The sequence below is a fragment of the Mustelus asterias genome, chromosome 12 (assembly GCF_964213995.1).
Source record: "Mustelus asterias chromosome 12, sMusAst1.hap1.1, whole genome shotgun sequence".
Classification (NCBI taxonomy): Eukaryota; Metazoa; Chordata; class Chondrichthyes; order Carcharhiniformes; family Triakidae; genus Mustelus; species Mustelus asterias.
Genome location: NC_135812.1, coordinates 14,260,945 through 14,285,163, shown reverse-complemented (window position 1 = coordinate 14,285,163; position 24,219 = coordinate 14,260,945). Strand labels below are relative to the sequence as shown.

Sequence of the window (24,219 nt, the reverse complement as noted above, 5' to 3'; positions counted from 1 at the left end):
CACACTCTGGCGCCTGTTCGGGTACACTGAGGGAGAATTGCGCACGGCCAATGCACCCTAACCAGCACATCTTTGGTGGGAGGAAACCACGTAGACACGGGGAGAATGTGCAAACTCCACACAGACAGTGACCCAAGCTGGGAATCGAACCCAGGTCCCTGGCGCCGTGAGGCAACAGTGCTAACCATTGTGCCACCGTGCCGCCCCTGAAGGTCAACTTACATAATCTGGCCCATATCATTCTCCTTATCCAAGTTAATACTGCTCTGTCGTTGAGGGTATCTCTCTTGCTAGTCCCCTAAGAAGCAAAGCATTAAAAAAAAATGTTGGTGCTATACCTGGCAGCTAAACAAGAACCGACCACTTACATCATGGGGTAGATTTAAGAGTCCCAGCACCAACGGACAAAGGCTGCACTGTTATTCACAAGGTGTGAGTATGAATTAGACCTTCCGGCTGGGGCGGGTTGCACAAGGGTGAAAACCACTTTACTGACTTGATATTTCATCTGGTCCACTATTTGGCAAAGTAACTGCTGTTTAACCTTGCTGTTGGTAGCATTTGAACCCTCCACCTCATTGAAGATTATTGTGCTTTGTTTTCTTTTTGTGGGGGGGTGAGGGTGGGGATGGGGTGTGCAGAAGAGATTGGGGCAAACCAGAGTGGAAAGAATGCAAATTAACTGGAGTGAACGTGTTTTGTTAAAGAGAATAAGGAAGGCTGTGATGTTAATGTAGGTTTTGGCACAGTGGTCAGCGCTGCTGCCTCATAGAATCCCTACAGTGCAGAAGGAGGTTATTCGGCACATCAGGCCTGCCCCGACAGCAATCCCACCCAGGCCCTATCCCTGTAACCCCAGATTTCTACCCTACCAATCGCCCTGACATTCCCCCTAACCCCAAGGAGCAACTTGGCATGGCCAATCAACCTAACCCGCACATTTTTGGACTGTGGGAGAAAACCGGAGCACCTGGAGGAAACCCACGCAGACACGGGGAGAACGTGCAAACTCCACACGGACAATCACCCAAACCAGGAATCTAATCCGGGGGTCCCTGGCGCTGTGAGGCAGCAGTGTTAACCACTGTGCCGCCCCTCACAGCGGCAGGAACCCTGGTTTGATTCCCGGTTTGAGTCACTGTCTGTGCACTTTCTCCCTGTTCTGTGTGGGTTTCCTGCGGGCGCTCCGGTTTCCTCCCACAGTCTGAAAGATGTGCTGGTTAGGTGCATTGGCCGTGCTAAATTCTCCCTCAGTGTACCCGAACAGGCGCCGGAGTGTGGCGACTAGGGGATTTTCACAGTCACTTCATTGCAGTGTTAATGCAAGCATAATTCTGACAGTAATAAATAACCTTTAAAACTTTTAAACTTTAAAAACTTTAAATTTCTAGTGTCCAATTTCACATTCCATTTTTGTAGACTGATAAGGAACTGTGCAGTAAATACGAGGAATTGTCCATTACATCAGTGCTTCTATTTTCTTATTAGTAATGACAGGGTTCTAGAGTGAAGCCTGTGCTGAACCATTTTGGGGGATGTATGATGCAGGAATAGACAATTGTCAGCATATCAGAAGGTCATAGGTTCAAGCTCCACTATAGAGGTGCAGGTTATAATCCAGGCTGACACGCGGGTTCAGCATTGAGTAGATGCCTTTATTTTCATGAGATAGAAAACCACAATCTCAGGTGCCTGTTCCAATGCTTCAGAGAGACACTGTTCAAAAAAGCTCAGGAAACTCTCCTGTTCCCCAGTCAGAATTCCTCCCTCAGTCAACACCACCGGAAAAAAAAACCCCCGCCATTAATTGGTCATTCATCGCTTTGCTGTGTGCGGGATCTGGCTGTTCGCAAAATGGCTGCTGTGTTTACCCACACAGCAATAGCCACTGTATTCTGGATAATTGTGATAAGCCACGACTAAAATGCAAGCCTTTCCTTCAGAGTATCAGGGAACTGATGTTTCGCCGTAGTGTTGTGTCTAGAATGGTGCTGTCTGCTTCTTAGTCTTCTCTTCCCCCTTTCCAACTCTGTTAAATGTTTTTACAGACTTGTGGAGGGAGGGAAGGTGTCCCCAGACTAATTTCCAGGCATACAATGATCCTCATAAACATGAAACATAATTGCTTTCTCAAACTGATGCACACAATTGAATTATTGGCTGCATGTTAATTTCATAGAAGCATGGAAAATAGAAGCAGGAGTAGGCCATTCGGCCCATTGAACCTGCTCCGCCATTCAGTTTGATCATGCCTAATCTTCAATCTCGAAGCCATACTCTTCCCATGCAGCTTGACCCCTTCTGGTACAATGGTGTTGGCTGTCACTGTAAGAAGTCTCACAACCCCAGGTTAAAGCCCAGCAAGTTTATTTGGAATCACGAGCTTTTGGAGTGCTGCTCCTTCCCCAGGTGAGTCCTCAGCACTCACTTGAGGAAGGAGCAGCGCTCTGAAAGCTCGTGATTCCAAATAAATCTGTTGGGATTTTAACCTGGTGTTGTGAGATTTCGTACTGTGCCCACCCCAGTCCAACGCCGGCATCTCCACATGTTGGCTGTCAGTAAGTGATGACGATTATCAACACTCATTGGTACACACTATGAGGAATCGGTATGCAGAATGCAGCAGAAATTCACCTGTACTTTTTGTACAAGCAAAAAAAAAGACTTGCATTTATATAACATCTTGGTTACACCCCAAAGTGCTTTACAGCCAGTGAAGTACAGTCATTGTTGTAATGTGGGGGAAAAAAGGAAGGTTTTCTTTTTACTTAAAATTATTTGTTAAACATTGCTCAAAGTCGTCTCTTCTTCCCCGTTTACCTTCACTCTTAAAAATTAAGGCGCGGATTTTTTTTAAGACAGCCTGCTCCTTGTCAAACTGCCAACAGGGGTCATGGCTCTGTCAACAATGTAGTAAACTTCACCAATGTTTATTTTCCAAGATCAGGTGTACTGCTTAATGGGATTGGATAGTTCAAGATGGGGATGAAGTGAAGCACGTTTGGTGGTCTGGACACAAATGGGTGAAGCTAGCTTCTTTAAGTTTGAGATTCAAGTTCAGACACTTCGTTCGATGAAGGATTTCGAGAGAGGAAGGGTTACAGTTTTACTGTTGCAGCAACCTTGAGCCTGGTTTGTGTTTTCAGTGTTGGCTAACTGCTGGTTGAGATTAATAGAGTCACCGAGACTTCATGAATTTTTCACCAATTCTAAAGCTAGTTATAAGCCCCAAAAGGGGCAGCGTAGTGGCACAGTGGTTAGCACTGCTGCCTTACAGCACCAGTGACCCGGGTTCGATTTCTGCTTGTGTCACTGTCTGTGCAGAGTCTGCATGTTCTCCCCGTGTCTGCGTGGGTTTCCTCCCCATAGTCCAAAAGACCTGCTGGTTAAGTGCATTGCCCATGCTAAATTCTTCTTCCATGCACCCGAACAGGTGTCGGAGTGTGGCAACTTGGGGATTTTCACAGTAACTTCATTGCAGTGTTAACGTAAACCTACATGTGACTAATAAATAAACGTTTAACTTTAATATGTTTTACTGGTAGTTCACTCGATGCCCGCACATTGTATGCATGCACACGTGATACCATAAGCGAGGATTTATAAAAGTAACGTGGATTCTTTGTCTTCATAGAGCATTGGCACAAAAGACATTGAGCTCTGTCATTGGGTTTTATTTAGTGTCTTGCTCTACTGTGCAGGAATGGATTTATGCCTGCCTACAGGTGGGTGGTGGCACAGTGGTTAGCACTGCTGCCACACAGTGCCAGGGACTCGAGTTTGATTCCAGCCTTGGATGACTGTGTGACATGTTCTACCCGTGTCTCCGTGGGTTTCATCCGGGTGTTCCATTTCCTCCCAAAGTCAAAAGATGTGCAGGTTGGGTGGATTGACCATGCTAAATTGCCCCTTAGTGCAGATGTGTAGGTTAGATGGAATTAGCCATGGGAAATGTGTGGGGTTAAGGGGATAGGGTGGGGTGGGGTGATGCTCTGTCGGAGAGACGGTGCAGACTTGATGGGCTGAATGACCTCTTGTGCACTGTATGGATTCTATAATTGACCACGGGGGAAGCAGACCGGATAAGGAACTTGCAAACTAAAGGGAGGATGGATGAGGGTCAGGAAGGAAGTTGATACAATATTCTATAATACTATGAGATGGAAGACTGGTTTGATATGCTTAGCCACTTTGACTTAATGTACTGTGCCATTAGGTTATTGTCATTTTAGTATCAATGCAAAAACAGGAACTGTAAAAGCAGCTGTAACTTCAGCCTCCTGATCCATGGCTTTTCAGGATCAATTATTGAAGTTGTAAAAATGAGGAATAGGTTAATATAGTGGTTCCCAACTAGTGTGCTGTGAAGACCCTCCAAATGTGCCGCAAAAAATGATTCAAAATTCATGTAATTAAACTAAAATTAACCTTTGTCTTCAGCTCTGTGGTTGACATCTCCAAGATCTGTGAATCCTGGGCCTCCCGCACATGCACTAGCTAAGATAGAGCCTTCAGATGCGAGATTTAGATTTTTTACCTTGGTCAGGCCCACGCGCATGACCAACGGGACTTGGAGCTGAAGACACACGCCTGTACAAAAAGCCAAACGTCAGAAAGGGCGCAAAAACCCTGGGAGAAGCGAGAGAGACAGAAGGAAGTTTTTAAAAAAAACAGGCGAGAGGAGAGGGAGGCGTTAAAAATGAAGTTCCCAGTAAGTAAAGCAGACAGAGAAAATAAGAGGTGTGCCTCAAATGTTTTTGAAGTATAGAGGTGCGCCATGACATATAAAAGGTTGGGAACCACAAGATTAATAGACACATTAATTGCATCTTTAACCATAAGCTGTGAATATTCTACAATTTCCTCCAGTGATAGAATACAAATCACAATTTCTGTTTTTGCAGAAATGTATTAGTTGACCATCCAATTTAATAGCAGCAACTTAGATTGTCGGAATACTCTCTACGGAGCAGACTCGACGAGCCAAATGGCCTAATTCTGCTCCCATGCCTTCTGGACTTCATTATGTGATTTGTCATATGGCTAAATCTAACAATACTGTTCTTTATGAGTGTATGGTAAACAACCTGGAATGTTTAGGCAGGCTTAGCACAGCATTATCAAAGTATTTGATGGGAGTGCATTGTTTCATAATGAGGTCCTGAAATGTGAATATAGAGAGTTAGGCAGAAGGCTAAAGTGCAGGACCTCGAAGGTAGTAATTTCAGGACCACTACCGCTGTCACGTGCTAGTGAGAGTATGAATAGGAGGATTAGGCAGATGAATGCCTGGCTTGAGAGCTGGTGGAGGGAGCAGGGATTTAGATTTTTGGATCATTGGGATCTTTTCTGGGGAAGGGCTGACCTGTTCAAGAGGGATGGGTTACACCTGAACTGGAGGGGGACTAACACCCTGGCGGGGAGATTTGCGAGAGCCACTCGGGAGGATTTAAACTAGTTTGGCAAGGGGGTGGGATCCAAAGCAGTAGGGAGACAGAAGAGAAGTGTGAGGACAGCACAGAAGTTAAAAAGAGCACATTAAGTAGTAAAGGCAGTGTCAGTAATCCTAGTACCAGACAGATCAGGCAAAAGCAAGACAGAGAGCAAGGGAAGTCCAGATTAAACTGCATTTATTTCAATGCAAGAGGCCTGACGGGCAAGGCAGATGAACTCAAGGCATGGATGGGTACGTGGGACTGGGATATTATAGCAATTACTGAAACATGGCTAAGGGAGGGACAGGACTGGCAGCTCAACGTTCCAGGGTACAGATGCTATAGGAAAGATAGAACAGGAGGTAAGAGAGGAGGAGGAGTTGCACTTTTGATTAGGGACAGCATCACGGCCGTACTGAGAGGGGTTATATCCGAGGGTTCGGCCACTGAGTCTATATGGGTAGAACTGAGAAATAAGAAGGGGGAAATCACTTTGATAGGGTTGTACTATAGGCCCCCAAATAGTCAGCAGGAAATTGAGGAGCAAATATGTAAGGAGATTACAGATAGCTCCAAGAATAATAGGGTGGTAATAGTCGGAGATTTTAACTTTCCCAACATTGACTGGGGCAGCCATAGTATTAGAGGTTTGGATGGAGAGAAATTTGTTGAGTGTATTCAGGAGGAATTTCTCATTCAGTATGTGGATGGCCTGACTAGAGAGGGGGCAAAACTTGAGGTCCTCTTGGGAAATAAGGAAGGGCAGGTGACAGAAGTGTTAGTGAGGGATCACATTGGGACCAGTGACCATAATTCTATTGGTTTTAAGATAGCTGTGGAGAATGATAGGTCTGGCCCAAAAGTTAAAATTCTAAATTGGGGCAAGGGCAATTTTGATGGTATCAGGCAGGAACTTCCAAAAGTTAATTTGGGGAGTCTGTGGGAAGGCAAAGGGACGTCTGGTAAGTGGCACGCTTTCAAAAGTGTGTTGACCAGGGTTCAGGGTAAACACATTCCTCTTAGAGTGAAGGGCAAGGCTGGCAGAAGTAGGGAACCCTGGATGACTCAGGATACTGAGGCCCTGGTCAAGAAGAAGAAAGAGGCACATGACATGCATAGGCAGCTGGGATCAAGTGAATCCCTTGAAGAGTATAGGGGGTGTAGGAGTAGAGTTAAGAGAGAAATCAGGAGGGCAAAAAGGAGACACGAGATTGTTTTGGCAGATAAGGCAAAGGAGAATCCAAAGAACTTCTACAAATACATAAAGGGCAAAAGAGTAACAAGGGAGAGCGTAGGGCCTCTTAAGGATCAACAAGGTTATCTATGTGCAGGTCCACAAGAGATGGATGAGATCCTAAATGAATATTTCTCATCAGTATTTACAGTTGAGAAAAACATGGATGTTAGGGAACTTGGGGAAATAAATAGTGATGTCTTGAGGAGTGTACATATTACAGAGAAGGAGGTGCTGGAAATCTTAAAGCACATCAAGGTAGATAAATCCCCGGGACCTGATGAGGTGTATCCCAGGACATTGTGGGAGGAAGGAAATTGCGGGTCCCCTAGCCGAGATATCTGAATCATCGATAGTCACGGGTGAGGTGCCTGAAGCTTGGAGAGTGGCAAATGTTGTGCCTTTGTTTAAAAAAGGCTGCAGGGAAAAGCCTGGGAACTACAGGCCAGTGAGCCTCGCATCTGTGGTGGGTAAATTGTTGGAAGGTTTTTTGAGAGACAGGATCTACAAGCATTTAAAGACGCAAGGACTGATTAGGGACAGTCAGCATGGCTTTGTGAGTGGAAAATCATGTCTCACAAATTTGATTGAGTTTTTTGAAGGGGTAACCAAGAAAGTAGATGAGGGCAGTGCAGTTGATGTTGTCTACATGGACTTTAGCAACGCCTTTGACAAGGTACTGCATGGTAGGTTGTTGCAAAAGGTTAAATCTCACGGGATCCAGGATGAGGTATCTAAATCGATACAAAATTGGCTTCTTGACAGAAGCCAGAGGGTGGTTGTAGAGGGTTGTTTTTCAAACTGGAGGCCTGTGACCAACGATGTGCCTCAGGGATCAGCTGGGTCCACTGTTATTTGTCATTTATATTAATGATTTGGATGAGAATATAGGAAGCATAGTTAGTAAGTTTGCAGATGACACTAAGATTGGTGGCATAGTGGACAGTGAAGAAAGTTATCTCCAATTACAACGGGATCTTGATCAATTGGACCAGTGGGCTGACGAATGGCAGATGGAGTTTAATTTAGACAAATGCAAGGTGATGCATTCTGGTAGATTGAACCAGGGCAGGACTTACTCAGTTAATGGTAGGGCGTTGGGGAGAGTTACAGAACAAAGAGATCTCGGGGTACATGTCCATAGCTCCTTGAAAGTGGAGTCACAGGTGGACAGAGTGGTGAAGAAGGCATTCGGCATGCTTGGTTTCATTGGTCAGAACATTGAATACAGGAGTTGGGATGTCTTATTGAAATTGTACAAGACATTGGTAAGGCCACACTTGGAATATTGTGTGCAATTCTGGTCACGCTATTATAGAAAGAATATTATTAAATTAGAAAGAGTGCAGAAAAGATTTATTAGGATGCTACCGGGACTTGATGGATTGAGTTATAAGGAGAGGCTGGATAGATTGGGACTTTTTTCTCTGGAGCGCAGGAGGCTGAGGGGTGATCTTATAGAGGTCTATAAAATAATGAGGGGCAGAGATCAGCTAGATAGTCAATATCTTTTCCCAAAGGTAGGGGAGTCTAAAACTAGAGGGCATAGGTTTAAGGTGAGAGGGGAGAGATACAAACGTGTCCAGAGGGGCAATTTTTTCACACAGAGGGTGGTGAGTGTCTGGAACAAGCTGCCAGAGGTAGTAGTAGAGGCGGGTACAATTTTGTCTTTTAACAAGCATTTAGATAGTTACATGGGTATAGAGGGATATGGGCAAATGTGGGCAATTGGGATTAGCTTAGGGGTTTTAAAAAAGAAAGGGTGGCATGGACAAGTTGGACCGAAGGGCCTGTTTCCATGCTGTAAACCTCTATGACTATGAAAAGCTGAAAGAATGCTTATGTCGAGGTATATGTCAAACTATCATGAAAACTGGTGCATTTGTATCGAGTCTTCTTGTGCTGGTCAGACATTTAAATCATCACCCAATTATACATAAACGTATGACCTACATACTGGATTTTACTTCAATATTTCATTCATTCACTCACGACGTGGCACTGCTGCCTCACAGCGCCAGGGACCTGGGTTCGATTCCCGGCTTGGGTCACTGTCTGTGTGGAGTCTGCACGTTCTCCCCGTGTCTGCGTGGGTTTCCTCCGGGTGCTCCGGTTTCCTCCCACAGTCTGAAAGACGTGCTGGTTAGGTGCATTGGCCACGCTAAATTTTCCCTCCGTGTACCTGAACAGAGGTGGAGTGTGGCGACTAGGGGATTTTCACAGCAGCTTCATTGCAGTGTTAACGTAAGCTTACTTTGTGACACTAATAAATAAACTTAAATTTAAAACTTAAACTTAAAAAAAACTCATTGGCAATCCTTTGATTAATATTGTGTAGCCCAGTATCTATTTACTTTTGATCCCAGGCAAGTATTTGACCTTTTTTTTTAACCAAAGGGATTACTTTTTTGGACAAAGTCATCTGCTGTTTCATGCCTGGAATGTAAAACCTATATCTGTGACCGTGTTTCACTGTGTCATGGATTAAGCAAGTAATGCGTGGCAGTGGTATTGGGTCTATATTGACTTGTAAGTTTAAATTTACGTTTGAGCATAATGTACATTGCCAGTGAGTAATAGTTCTGTTTTCCAGGACTGTGTATTTTTATTAGTTGAACAAAACATCTGCGTGATGGTCCATGGCAATAATATTGCTTTTAATACGGATGCAACCTATTTGCAATATTAACAAAATAATGACTAACTACCAAAACAACTTTTTTAAAAAGTCTTTTGAAAATTGGAAATTCTGTCAACTTAACTTCCAAACTATCACATTTAAGTACTGCAGGGAGGTGAGAAAGGATCGTAAAAGTATATGAACCATTACTGGTTGTTTCTGTCTGAAGCAGGCATCCTTTGGATTGCCAGCTGTAAGCTGCATGACTTACGATGACTTGTTTCCAGGCCAGTGTATGAATTTCAGGCTATCCTACATAATTGCAGTTAAGTAGTGCCGTTGGGTAACCCACCCAAATGCAGCATTTGTGTAAATGTCTTTCTCGGTACGGCTTCAACCTGAGTGTGTAGAAATTTTAAAATGGTCGCTGATAGTTCTTTCATTATTACGATTCCCTTGTGATTTTGTTCGTTATTTGGTTCAGAAAAATGTTTATTACTGATTACAACAGTGTGATGTGCACACATTTGCTCATTTGATTTGATTTATTATTGTCGCATGTATTAGTATACAGTGAAAAGTATTGTTTCTTGCGCGCTATACAGACAAAGCATACCGTTCATAGATGAGGAAACGAGAGAATGCAGAATGTAGTGTTACTGTCATAGCTCGGGTGTAGAGAAAGATCAACTTAATGCAAGGTAGGTCCATTCAAAAGTCTTAATGGCAGCAGGGAAGAAGCTGTTCTTGAGTCGGTTGGTACGTGACCTCAGCCTTTTGTATCTTTTTCCCGATGGAAGAAGGTGGAAGAGAGAATGTCCCCGGGGTGCGTGGGGTCCTTAATTATGCTGGCTGCTTTGCCGAAGCAGCGGAAAGTGTAGACAGAGTCAATGGGTGGGAGGCTGGTTTGCATGATGGATTGGGCTACATTCATGAACTTTTGTAGTTTCTTGCGGTTTTGGGCAGAGCAGGAGCCATACCAAGCTGTGATACAACCAGAAAGAATGCTTTCTCTGGTGCATCTGTAAAAATTGGTGAGAGTCGTGTGTGTGTGTTACTGCAGTGGCAGTGTGCAGCAAGTGAATTATTGCTTTGCCATGTCAACCCACGTTTAGTACAACACACGTGCATCGTATTAAAAGCCTTGCCTTAAGTGTTCCTGCAATCTCCTTAAATTTGTTGCATTGGATAAAGGATATGATTATCCATGCACCGTTGCACACATTGGGCAGGATTTTCTGGCTGCGCCGCCCCAAGGCTGGAAAACCCCGCCCAAGGTCAACGGACCGTTGCACTGTCCGTGTTCCATCCGCTACGATTCCCGTGGCGGGCGGGATGGGAAAATTCCACCCATTGGTTTTAATTGAGAAACTTACAGGAAAAGGACCACAGCGCATAGTGTAGGTTGTCACTGCATCTAAAACGTTTGTCAGGGAACCTGAAGTGCACACTTGAGTTTTTAAAAACAATTTATTGTAAGAAGAAAGGAAGACTGAGGGGGTGACCTGAGAGAGGCCTTTAAGATTATGAAAGGGTTTGGTGGAGTAGGTATAGTGAGGATGTTTCCACTTGCAAGCAAGACCATAATTAAAGGCCATAGACATAAAATAGTCACTAATCAGGACAAATTCCTTAACCCAGAGTGTGATTCGAATGTGAATCTTGCCACCACAAGGAGTAACTGAGGTGACTCGCTGAGACACATCTAAGGGAAAGTTAGAAAAGCACATGGGGAAGAAAGGAATGGGAGGATATGTTGATGTGGTTCAGTTAAGAAGAGTGTAAGGAGGCTCTTGTGAAGCATAAATACCGACATGGAAGTATTGCACTGAATGAGCTATTCCTGTGCAGTAAATACTATGTAATGAGTTTCACATCTTTAAGCTCCTGGGAATGGGGTGATTTAGAATAATAGGAGGTGTGATATCACTTAATTTTGAACACAATGAGACTTTACTATATTGCGTGCATAAAAGATGAATGCTAGTGAGAAAGATTCATTGACCATTTGGTTCAAAGGTGTTTGTACTGGACTGTGACCAAACCCTTATATATAGAATGCAGCTTAATTAGTGCAACCATTTCTCCCTGGAGTGCAGTATGTATGATTAATAGTTACTTTCAATATTAAATATCCATAACTTTGCCTGCCTGTTTATGCTGAGATTGGTTTGATTTTAGTAGCTAAATAACTACAGATTTGACTGCAGAGATTAAGGTACTAAAAGTATTTTGACTATGCTCTTATTTTGGAAAAGACACCTTCATTGTCTAATTTTACTTCAAATAATGAGGGCATAAATTTCCCTAACTGTTATGAAAGCATATTGCAGTTTAGATTTCTTAATAATGCAAAATATTTATTTTTCCACTATGTAATTGGGGTAGCAAAAGTTTTAGTTTAGAATCGAGTGTTAAAACCCGGGGAAACATGTGTAAAGGAAGTTGGTTTGGGCACCACGTAGAATATGGTCTGTTGAAGATGGGCAGTTGAAGTAATATTCCTAAAACACCCTTGACTTCAACAGTGCCATAATAGTTTTAATAAACTAGTCTCCGAATTAAAAGCTAAATCAGAATGGACTCTTCCTTTGTCACATATGTGACCATTCAAACCAGGCATTTCCATTGAGGGTCTTCCAGCTAGAAGAATCTTGCTGAGTGATATCCCAGGGTCATTAGTTATTGCAGTGACTGGCATTCTTATCAGTAATTGGGTGCCATTACCAAAAGAATGATAGCATTTTATTATACTTAGTGCCAATCTGGATTTTAGGTAAAATGTCTGGAGAGTAAGCTCTGTTCTATTGACCTGTGCTTTACAGGTGAGCAATGTTATTAGAATGTAATTGTGAATCTACTTTAGCTACATGTGTTCTACAGTTGCCGGAGAAGGTGACTTTTGTCCATTCAAGTAGGCAAATGTTAATGTTGAGCTTTATGGTTTTTCTTTGTCAAGGGACTGCAAACTGCCCAAAACTAAATGAGCTTAAAGTTCAAGTGAAAAGAAAAATAACCTGTATTTACATGGGAATAGGAATAGGCCATTCAGCCCATCAAGCCTGTTCCACCATTCAATGAGATCGCGGTTAATCTGTGGCCTAACTCCATAGAGCTGCCTTTGGCCCATAACTACCTTTGCTTAACAAAAATATACCTATCTCACATTTAAAGATAGCAACTGATCTAGCATCAGCTGCCATTTGTGGAAGAGAGTTCCAAACCTCTACCATCCTTTGTGTATGGAAGTGCTTCCTAACATCTCTCGTGAGCAGTCTGGACCTAATTTTTAGACCGTGCCCCCTAGTTCTAGAATCTCAAACCAGTGGAAATAGTTTATCTTTATCTTTATCCTGTCTTTCCCTGTTAGTATTTTGAAGACTTTGATCAGATCCCCCTTAGCCTTCTAAATTCTAGAGAAAACAGGTCTAAATTGTCTAATCCCTCCTCTTAATTAAACCCCTGAAGTCCAGGTATCATGCTTGTAAACTTACGCTGCACTCCCTCCATGGGCAATATATCCTTCCAGATCTGCTCTCAGTACTCCCAAGTGTGGTCCATCCAGGGTTTTGTATAACTGCAGCATAACTTCCGTGTCCTTCTATTTCCAGTCCTCCAGATATAAAAGCATGCATTCCATTAGCCGCCTTGATTTTTTTTCTGTACCCGTTCGTGGCATTTTAAAGATCGATGCACCTGAACCCTTAAGTCCCTTTGGACATTTGCTGTATTTAACTTCATACCATCTAAGAAAGTACTCTCCGATCTATACTTTTTCAGTCCAAAATGAATAACCTCACACTCTGCCACAGTTTTGTCCATTCACCTAACCTTTCAACATCCCTTTGTAATTTTATGATATCGTCTACATTGTCTACAATGCCACCACCAAACTTTGTGTCATCAGCAAATTTAGATATGTGACTTTCTGTGCCATTCATAGAATAGAATCATAGAAACCCTACAGTGCAGAAGGAGGCCATTCGGCCCATCGAGTCTGCACCGACCACAATCCCACCCAGGCCCTACCCCCATATCCCTACATATTTACCCGCTAATCTCTCTAACCTACGCATCTCAGGACTCTAAGGGGCAATTTTTAACATGGCCAATCAACCTAACCCGCACATTATTCAAGTCGTTAGTAAATAATGTGAACAATTGAGGCCCCAACATTGACCCTTGTAGGACACACTAGTCACATCCCACCTATTTGAGTACCTACCCATTATCCCTACTTTCTGTAGCCTGCCACGCAACCAATTTCCCAACCGTGTCAGTAATTTGCCCTCAATTCTATGGGCTTCTACCGTCGTTAACAGCCTCTTATGTGGGACTTTATCGAGAGCCTTCTGGAAGTCCCTATAAACAATATCTATAGACATGACCCTGTCCACTATAGCACCTTTCACAATCTCATGGCATTCCACAGCTATAGTATATGTTTGAATAACTAAAAGAAACGAAGGATTGGAGGGATCTGAGAGTGCTGTCAGGGGCCTCTTACAGTAGAGAAGAACAAGAACTAAAAGAACTTAATTTTTTATGTTTACATTCTTACTTGGGGTAGTCTATACAGTGGCTGTAAATTAATCCAGCCTTTTATTAGTAGTGCCATGTATATGTGTTAAGTTGTGCTTATCTTTATATAAATATAGGTTGATTAGCCATAGAAAATGTGTGGGGTTACAGGAATAGGGCGGGGAGAAGGTATGGCTAAGATACTCTTGTCAGAGAGTTGGTGTAGACTTGCTGGGCCAAATGGCCTCTCCTGCACTGTAGGGATTCTATGATTCTATAACATAATGTGGTTGAAGTATACTATGTGGTTGAAATATATTATGATTCTATAATATAATGTTGCAATATATTCCCCCCCCCCAGCCCTGCCGCCAGAGTATCATTTTGTGTAATGACTGAGTACTCTCCATCCCCTGTTGACAGAAAAAGCCCGAGGCAGCGCCACCATCTACAAATCCATTCCTGGAAGATGAAACTGGAGTAGAATGTGACACCGAGAAAGAAGGAGACCTGGAGAAGGTAAGGAGAGGGGCAAGAATGGAAAAAAAGCAAGCTTACGCTATTTAATTTGGATTATCTGCTGCTGTTGTTGATGTTTTTTGCCGATGGGAATTGTTCAGTCTTGTGGTACAGAGAGAGTGAGAGTTTGCAAGGTTTTCTACTTTCAAGTTTGCCGAATGTTTTGCAAGAAAAGCGCACTGTCGAGTCCCAAAAGGGAATCATTCATTCTCCACTTTTTTAGATTTCTGTTCCCTGATTTGCTTGGGATGGGGGTAGGGAAATGGACCCTTCAACCCAAGGTCAGACATGTGTAGCCGTTCCTTCTTAGCGCACTAATGCAGCATCATTGAAGGCATTGAATCACATTTAATTAACAGAAGGTCGTTTTCCAGTCGCATTCATACTGAGGCCAATAGCAGGAACTGACATCTGACCTGCGTACCGTTTCTGCGCCTATTAGAAAGGCAATCCCGAGTTGCTTTTCTTCAGAATGAAAGTTCCTTGTTCTTGCGTCTTTTAAAGGGGCACTCTCACGTCTCTGCTGTCTCAGCAGATTTATTCGTTGAGTATCTGATACTTACACACTGTAAAAGACCTTGGCCCACTGTGTGTGCGCTGAGTGAGCTGATTTAGCTGTGGCAGCACTAGCATTGTTGTAATTGGACCGGACTAGTGTGTGTGTGTGCGTGCGCACGCCAGGGTCTAACTCATTTGTGACAGTCCTTTTGATTGAATGGTCTGCACCTCTCACTATTCATGCTTTTACTTGAATAATAGCACTTTGATGAGGGTGTCTGTGGAACTGGCAAGATGCTATGGGGGAGCAAGAGCTAGGATAGAAAACAAAAATCACTTCCTTGACATTCCATTTTTTCATTTGAGGAGAAAAAGACCTTTAAATTATTTATATCTTCAAGTAACCTCATAATGTGTGCGGCGGATCCAAGGATATGCTTTGACTCATAAGAATCTCTGTATTTCAAATAAGAATTAATAACTCTGTCTGGTATTGTAGTAATTATTAATTATAACATGCTCTCCTTTTTACTGCATCTCCTGGGAAGAGAATTGGCAGAGGCCCATATTTTCCACCCGTCCGATCCGCGCACAAGGATTTCATGAACAGCAAGTCCTGGGCACTATCAGAGGCTCAGAGTATAATTCCATTATGCAGCCACAGAAGCAACACACGATTGCTGTGAGTGACTTGTTGTCACCTGAAAAGTGCCGATTAATTGCTTTATAAAATTCAGTGATTCAAAGAATAAACGGGCGGCACGGTGGCACAGTGGTTAGCACTGCTGCCTCACAGCGCCAGGGACCCGTGTTCAACTCTGGCCTTGGTTCACTGTCTGGAGTTTGCACGTTCCACCCATCCATCCATCACACAAACCAGCCTCCCATCCATTGACTCTCTCTACACTTCCCGCTGCCTCGGCAAAGCAGCCAGCATAATTAAGGACCCCACCCAACCCGGACATTCTCTCTTCCACCTTCTTCCATCGGGAAAAAGATACAAAGGTCTGAGGTCACGTACCAACCAACTCAAGAACAGCTTCTTCCCTGCTGCCGTCAGACTTTTGAATGGACCTACCTCGCATTAAGTTGATCTTTCCCTACACCCTAACTATAACTGTAACACTACATTCTGCACTCTCTCATTTCCTTCTCTATGAATGGTATGCTGTGTCTGTATAGCGTGCAAGAAACAATACTTTTCACTGTATGTTAATACATGTGACAATAATAAATCAAATCAAATCAAAGTTCCCCCTGTGAATGCGTGGATTTCCTCTGGGTTTCCTCCTACACTCCAAAGATGTGTGGGCTACTTTGGTTGGCCATGCTAAATTGCCCTTTAGTTTCAGGGGGATGAGCTGGATAAATACGTGGGGTAATGGGGATAGGGCGGGATGGGTGGGATTGTGGTCGGTGCAGACTTGATGGGCCGAATGGCCTCCTTCTGCCCTGTAGGGATACCATGATTCTAACAGAGGTCAAAAATGATTTGGCTGCCTTTGTAGAATTTGAACATTGGCCACTCTGCTGCTATTTTCTCAAAAGTCCTGTGAATAAATAAAATCTACCTAGAGGAAGGTGCTGGAATTTGGAACTTGATTTATCTGCTGACTCTGTTGAGTTAATTGAACTGGAGCAGCAGGATTGCTTTCCCAGGCTGAGTAAGCTAGATTCAAAACCACCAAAAATGCTGTCGAGAATTAGCACTTTTTTCCCCCCCCTCTTGAGTGGAAACAAATCTGGCTTTTGTTAATGTCAGTTTAACAAAGTTGCACTGTATAAAAATAATTTTGTGAAAATTCACTATTATTCAATAGTATTCTCAGCCAACTGGAGTTATTTTTGAACATCTGTTCAAAACCATGACATGTCCACTATTTTCAGAAATAAATCTTGCCCTCACTGTGCCTCCTGACAATGTTACTCTTGTGCAGGGGGATTAGCTCTGCCGATCCAACCAAGTGGCTATTCCCCTGTTGGCCGTGATACCCTCCACGTAATGATAGTGTAGCAAGTTCCAAACTGCCCTTACCTGAGATCTGCGCACACATTTTCCAGCTGCGATTGCCTGATAAGAGATCAGGAGATCCAGCTCTGGTTGGTTTTCCTCTCCGTAGCCCCGGGGTGCTAAGGCCAACTTCAACTCGGTGCCAATCAAAGATTGAACTTTTAACTTCTCTGCTCTGTACTTTTTGCCGCATGTTCAGGGTAATGCATTCATCAGCAAAGCCTAAAATGCCGAGGTGCACGTTTCTATAATCAGCCTAACTCGTGTTGGGATGATAGAATCAAAGCAGATGCACCAGAATTTGCTATTGAAATAATTCTAATGTCAGTGGTACTTGATTTTATTTGATTTGATTTATTATTGTCACATGTATTAGTATACAGTGAAAAGTATTGTTTCTTGCGTGCTATACAGACAAAGCATACTGTTCATAGAGAAGGAAAGGAGAGAGTGCAGAATGTAGTGTTACAGTCATAGCTGGGGCGTAGAGAAAGATCAACTTAGTGCAAGGTAAGTCCATTCAAAAGTCTGATGGCAGCCGAGAAGAAACTGTTCTTGAGCCAGTCGGTATGTGACCTCAGGCTTTTGTATCTTTTTCCTGATGGAAGAAGGTGGAAGAGAAAATGTCCGGGGAGCATGGGGTCCTTAATTATGCTGGCTGCTTTTCCGAGGCAACAGGAAGTGTAGACAGAGTCAATGGATGGGAGGCTGGTTTGAGTGAAGGATTGGGCTACATTCATGATCTTTTGTAGTTCCTTGCGGTCTTGGGCAGAGCAGGAGCCATACCAAGCTGTGATACAACCAGAAAGAATGCTTTCTATGTTGTATCTGTAAGAGTTGGTGAGAGTCGTAGCTGACATGCCAAATTTCCTTTGTCTTCTGAGTAAGTTGGTGGACTTTCTTAACTATAGTGTCAACATGGGGGGGACCAGGACAGTTGTTGGTGATCTGGACACCTAAAAACTTGAAGCTTTCGACCATTTCTACTTCGTCCCCGTTGATGTAGGCAGGGGCATGTTCTCCACTACGCTTCCTGAAGTCGATGACAATCTCCTTCGTTTTGTTGACATTGAGGGAGAGATTATTGCCGTTGCTTGCTGTTATTTATGGGTAAACGGTATAGCAACTTCAGGTGAGGAGTGCAGGTAAATGAATGTCCCAAAGTTTCTGTCAGAGTCGCGCCACTTTCTTCATTGGTATTTTGCCACAGCCTCCCTGATTTGCTATAATTTCCTATTAAAATTGCAATGGGAAATCAAGTCTTGTAATTACAAGTGTTAAGTACTCTTTGAAGACTGCTGATCAACCTTTCTGTCACCGAAAAGTAAATATTACACGTCAGTAATCTCGGCTGCCATTCTCCCATCCTGCTGTGCTAAACAATTAGCACAGTGGGCTGGGAGAATCCCGCGGCGGCCGATTCGTAGGGTTTGCACGAGTGTTTACTCCCCGCTTGCGTCTCCCAGCGCCGGATTTCCGGCAGCGTCTGCTCTACGCTGGAAATCTGTCCACCATCTACAAGACGCAGATCAGGCCATACATGGAAGAGGCATGAGGACATTTATAAAGCCTGTTTCTTCTTCCATTCAGGACTAGAGTTGGACTTCTGACAAAAAAAAGTTGCACCTGGAATCATAGTATTGAAGATGCCAAAGTGTGTGTCAGATATTGCTCGGCTTTTGGACCTTGGAGTCAGGAACATTTAGCAAAGCTTACAATAAATGTCTGCACTTGGATGAAAAGGTTTAAGCATCTATCCAAAAACTGCACATGAAAAGGATTCTTTGGGAAATGTCGGGTGTAGCGTGGTTTTTTTACTTTATAGCAATGGTGATGATTATGGCAATCTTTTCTTGTTTGGGCTTTTATAAAAGCTGTCATTGCTGAGGAGTGGGATAATCTACTGAACTCACCGAGCAGTCGACTGAACAGTCCGAAAGATGTGCTGGTTAGGTGCATTGGCCATGCTAAATTCTCCCTCAGTGTACCCGAGCGGAATCTGGTGACTAGGGGGATTTTGACAGGAACTTCATTGCAGTGTTAATGTAAGCCTACTTGTGACAATAATAATAAATTAAATAAAAATGAAAAGATAGCACATTTAATAACTTTCAAATGCTGTCCCTTTCCAGTTATGCTTCATCCGAAAGACCTGCTGGTTAGGTGCATTGGCCATGCTAAATACTCCCTCAATGTACCCGAACAGGCGCCGGAGTGTGGCGGCTGGGGGACCTTCACAGTAACTTCATTGCAGTGTTAATGTAAGCGCACTTGTGACGCTGATAAATAAGCTTTAAACTTCACCCGATGTGGAGTCGGTAAAGGATTAAGGTTTTACGTGACGGCAAATAGCAGTGAATAAACTTCCCTCAGTTCTATAACCAAGAATGTTGAGTAACCCCAGCCTCCTGACCAAAACATAAAGTCAGCTTGTTCCCAGCCCACTCACGATTGGCTACTTGCACCGTGTGTTTTTGTCTTGTCCTTGGTGAGGGAGCAAGCACTTCACATCTGCTCAGTGGCTTCCCTGGATGACATAACTAACATCGGAACTTGCCATGCAGTTAACAGCAGGGAAGAGCCTCTGTCCTACTGTTCTGTGGCTCCATGCCACCGGACCTCCCCACAGTATCCAGCTCTACTCCCCGTACGGAAATATTACACAGCGATTTCCAAAATTGCAGTGCGTAATGACTTGTATGTTACCATCAAGAATCAGGCAAAGTGTGGTTTTGTAGCAGTTACTTTTTTTGTCAGCAAAGTACCCAAGGCCACTCGGAATTTGGTTAACAAAGTACAAGGTTCCACCAATGGAATATTTCCAAGTGGTTTCTCGAGTGAAAAGGGTCTAACAGACCTTTCTTGTGACCTTGGTCGTCCTTCATGCTTGGAAGGAAACTGCAGTCTTTACTTTGCTCAGCTAAATATTTTCCTCTTGTGTCTGAATTTCAACATAGGAACAACTTCAAAGCTTCCTGCTGTTTATTTATAGTCTAGGTTTTCTTGTTAGCCGCAGTGGTTTCAGATCACATGCTGGAGGAGGGGGACAGCGGGTAGGGGTGGGGGTGGAATCAGACGAAAATGGATAAACATCTCTTTGAGAGTTCTCACTTTTCAAAATATGAGTAAATTTGATCAAGGTTTCACTTCAGTTTTATTTTGTGTTGAAAACCTTACACAGGCATGGTCTGCGTATTCACTTTCTCCTTCAGATTATGGGCACTTCTCCTTAAGGTGTTGTTTTTAAGGATTTAATACTTTGAAGGTGAACATGTAGCCTATTGAGCAACAGTTTTCCATAATCTAATGTAACCGTGAAATGAGCCCAGGTTATGGAGCAGTGGAGCGAAGTGAACTTCTGTCCGGAGTTTACAGTCTCGTGGTAGATTAAACTTAAAGTTGATGGCAGCTTGGGTCAGCTGTTGACTTTCTTACCTGTGGCGCCGAAGGTTGTGGGTTCGAGCCCCACATCAGGACCTGATGTGCATAACTACCGGCACAATGGTTAGCACTGCTGCCTCACAGCACCAGGGACCCGGATTCAATTCTGGCCTCGGGTCGCTGTCTGTGTGGAGTTTGTACATTCTCCCCGTGTCTGCGTGGGTTTCCTCCGGGTGCTTTGGTTTCCTCCCACAGTCCAAAGATGTGCGGGTTAGGTGGATTGGCCAGGCTAAATTGACCCTCGTATCAAGGGATTAGCAGGGTAAATATGTGGGGTTACGGGAATAGGGCCTGGGTGGGATTGTGGTGGTTGCAGACTCGATGGACCGAATAGCCTCCTTCTGCACTGTTGTGATTCTATGATCTATGACCTGGGCATATATTTTAGTGTCATATGTATGCTCCATTGTCAGAGGCACCATTCTTCAGATCAGATATGAATCTAGATATCTATTCAAATGGGCATTAAAAATCTCATGACACCATTTGGAGTCGAGCAGGGAGCTCTGCCGGTGTTTTGGCTGGCATTCTTCCTTCAGCCAACACCACCATCATCACGGCACTCCTGAACGAATGGAACATTTTCACACACTGATAACTTGCTACATAAATGAATTCTTTTGACAGCATTGCCCTGTTGCCAACATAAATGCAAAACAGATTGCTGGGAGCAAATACTCTGCTTTTTGACTTCCGGTGGGCTAAGCTACTGAAGCCCTGTTCTCTTATTGAAGGGCCAATTAGATGAATAATGGGGGTGAGGGGAAGCAGATGTTTTAACCAGTCGATGATTGTGAAGGGCCAGATAGCCTCCATCGTTTGGGCCTACCTTTGTGATTAGCAGGTTTATGCACATATAGTTATCATAAAGGCAAAATGCTGCAGACACTGGAATCTGAAACAAAAACAGAAAATGCTGGAGAAACCCAAAGGATCTGACAGTGTCTGTGGAGAGAGTAGAGCCAATGTTTCGAATCAGGATGATCCTTTGCCAGAGCTCGCCATAGGTTCCTATATCATCCTATAGTTATATTTCTTTCTTTAGCCATTCGCGATCTTCTGACTATTTTGTGTGTGACGTTTGCTGGGTAATGTGTCTACCACATGTCCCAGCTCCATTCAGTGAAGAATGCCATAAGAATAAGCGTACCTATAGGCGCAACAAGTCTTAGTTAGGCTGGGCTTTGTTGGATTGGAGTTTCTCTCTTGGAAACCAGAGTAACGAGGCATTGAGTATTGTCTGAACATTTTTTCTCTCGTCTCCCTGCCAGCCGCATGAACTTGGAAAATTGTCCCTTCAACACCAACCTCCAACATGCCTCTCCTACGCATCAGCACTGTACAGTGGAACATTCCTGTCTTGTATATCAGTTATTCTTGTAAAATACTGTGGTGAGCTTGTCACGTTCTGGCTGTATTATAGAGTTTAGTCATGTTGGCCTAATGTCCTCTGAGGCAGCCAGAATAGAGTTTCCTTGGAAACTCTTTGAGCTGTGAAAGAGGGAGGAGGGAGGAGTGTTATCCTAAAGCCATCGAGGGGAGTTTTCCTGTCCTGCCCACCACGGGAATAGCAACTGGCGGGCGGGGGCGGGGCGGACCATGCAAAGGTCCGTTGATCTCGGGCTGGATTTTCCAGTCTTGGGGACGAGAGCGGCCGGAAAATATCGAGTCTGATATGGGCCCCAAAAGAGCGAGGTTGCATTTTCGAGGTCAGATTTTAAAATTATGATACTTAGTCTTTAAATAAACAGCTCTGAAACACACATCGAAGGAAATTTGACGTGGAACTGTTTGTCACCATTAGCTGAGAAGATGGGGAAAATATGTTCTGTAAATTATTCCCTGTTTGCCCTTATACTGGTGGGTAAGAGAGAGAGTGTGTTGTACTTACATTGGAGTGCATCAGAATATTAGCGTGTGTAACAGAAACTGAACTGGGCCAGCCATATCAATATTGTGACCACAAGAACGGGTCCGAGGCTAGGAATTCTTCAGCGAACAAGTTACCTCCAGATTCCTCAAAGTCTGTCCACCATCTACAAGACACAGATCAGGAATGGAATACTCACCACTTGTTTGGATGAATGCAGCTCAAGAAGCTCAACATGCATCCAAAGCAGCTTGGTTTGTAACCCATCCACCACTGGCAGCGGTACATGCCACCTACAAGATGCACCTTGGCAATTGCCAAGGCTCCTTCGATGGCACCTTCTAAACCTGTGATCTTTACTATTTAGTACAACTTGTGTAGCAGGCGCATGGAAACACCACCTCCACTGCCTTCACGTCTCACACCGTCCTGACTTGGAATCATATTGCTGTCTCTTCACTGTCATTGAGTCAAACTCCTGCAACTCCTTCTCTAAAAGCACTTGCTCCACATGGACTGCAGTGGTTCAGGAAGGTGACTCACCATCCTTGACTCTGGGGCAGTTAAGAATGAGCAATGAAGAGTACCAGTGACTCTCACATCCAATGAATGAATAGAAAAAAAATTATGGAGTGAAGGTAGTAATTCCTTTTAACGGTTAGTGCAGGTTTTTGTCACACCCGGTTGACATTCTAACTTAGTGAGTGGTACCTCTCTGGATAACTATTTGAATTAAAACCTTTAAAATAGCAGTCCATGGGAAAATATGGGATGGGGTTTTCTAGCCGAGCTCACCCCAAACCCGGAAAATCCCGTCTGAGGTCAATGGACCATTGCACGGTTTGTGTCCTGCCCGCTACAATTCCTATGGCGAGCGGGACGGGAGAATTCTGCCCATGGAGTCTTTAACGGACGAACAACTGAAATGATTAACTGCCCAGGTTGAAATGAGCCAAAAATGTAATAAATTAGCTGTTGTACACAGATTGCGTGCATAGCTCCCATTGACTGTTACGCCGGATGCATGAAGCAGTTACATGGGAACACAGCCACCTCGAGGTTCCCTTCCAAGCCACTCTGCCTTGGAAATGTATCAGCTGTTTCTTTATTGTCGCTCGGTCAAAATCCTGGAATTCTCTCCCTCACAGCACTGTGGGTGTATCCACACCACATGGACTGCAGTGGTTGAAAAAGGTGGCTCATCACCACCTCCTCAAGGGGCAGTTGGGAATGGGCAACAAATGCTGGCATAGCCAGCAAAGCCCACATGCGTTGAATGAGTTTTTAAAAAAACATAGTTTCTCAAAAAGATGTAGGAAGTGAAGGAAAACTGCCTGCCTTTGCCAACAGCTGAATTGGTCCCAAAAAAAAGAAAACTGGTTTTTAATTTATTTTTATTTCATCCCTGGTTCTTGTGTTGCCAACAAATGGTGATGATAATGAGGTCTCAACATAAAAAAGTTACTTGCAGAGTACTCATGCTACCCCACACTATCTGTATGGACCACCATCGGTTAACTTGTGATACCAAAGTGGTGTATATAGAATTATGCACCTTTTCAAAGAAGTTGCAGTTACACGAACATTTGAAAGTGATGGGGACGGAAAGACTAGTTGATTCATGAGGTGTTCCTACACCCATAACGGTTAGAACATCATGAGGATCCACCCCACTGCAGCTGCATAATCTCCTGGGTAAGGAAAACATTAGTCATTTAAATAATTCCATGTATTAATTGATCCTTCTCCTTGGTGAGATGATGATTTATGGTGTCTTCCTTCACCATTCATTTCTTGCTTCCTGAGCTTCATTCACAAGCTGTATCACCATATTGTGTCTCATTCCCTTTAACATAATTAGCGTTCTAATTTATGAGGAGTTAACTGATAGACAAAAGTGTAAGTGATTGTCATGTTTTCGAGGGATTCCATTAATTTAGTTCCAGTTATTAACTGAAAGAAGTATGCCATAAGGTTTCACATGAGCTGTATAAAATAAGAGGGGCACAGAGAGGGTAGACAGGAAGCAACTTTTCCCTTGGTGGGAGGGATCAATGACTAGGGGGTGTG

General features: G+C 43.6%; 1 protein-coding gene across 1 annotated transcript in view; it reads left to right on the top strand.

The window, feature by feature from the left end:
- The window catches only part of vps53 (VPS53 subunit of GARP complex), a 293,849-nt gene that overhangs the window by 116,919 nt on the left and 152,711 nt on the right, over window positions 1-24,219 (top strand). Inside the window, exon 12 of the mRNA XM_078224778.1 lies at window positions 14,234-14,329. Within this exon, the coding sequence (XP_078080904.1) occupies window positions 14,234-14,329 (96 nt within the window). The remainder of the gene's footprint in view (window positions 1-14,233; window positions 14,330-24,219) is intronic.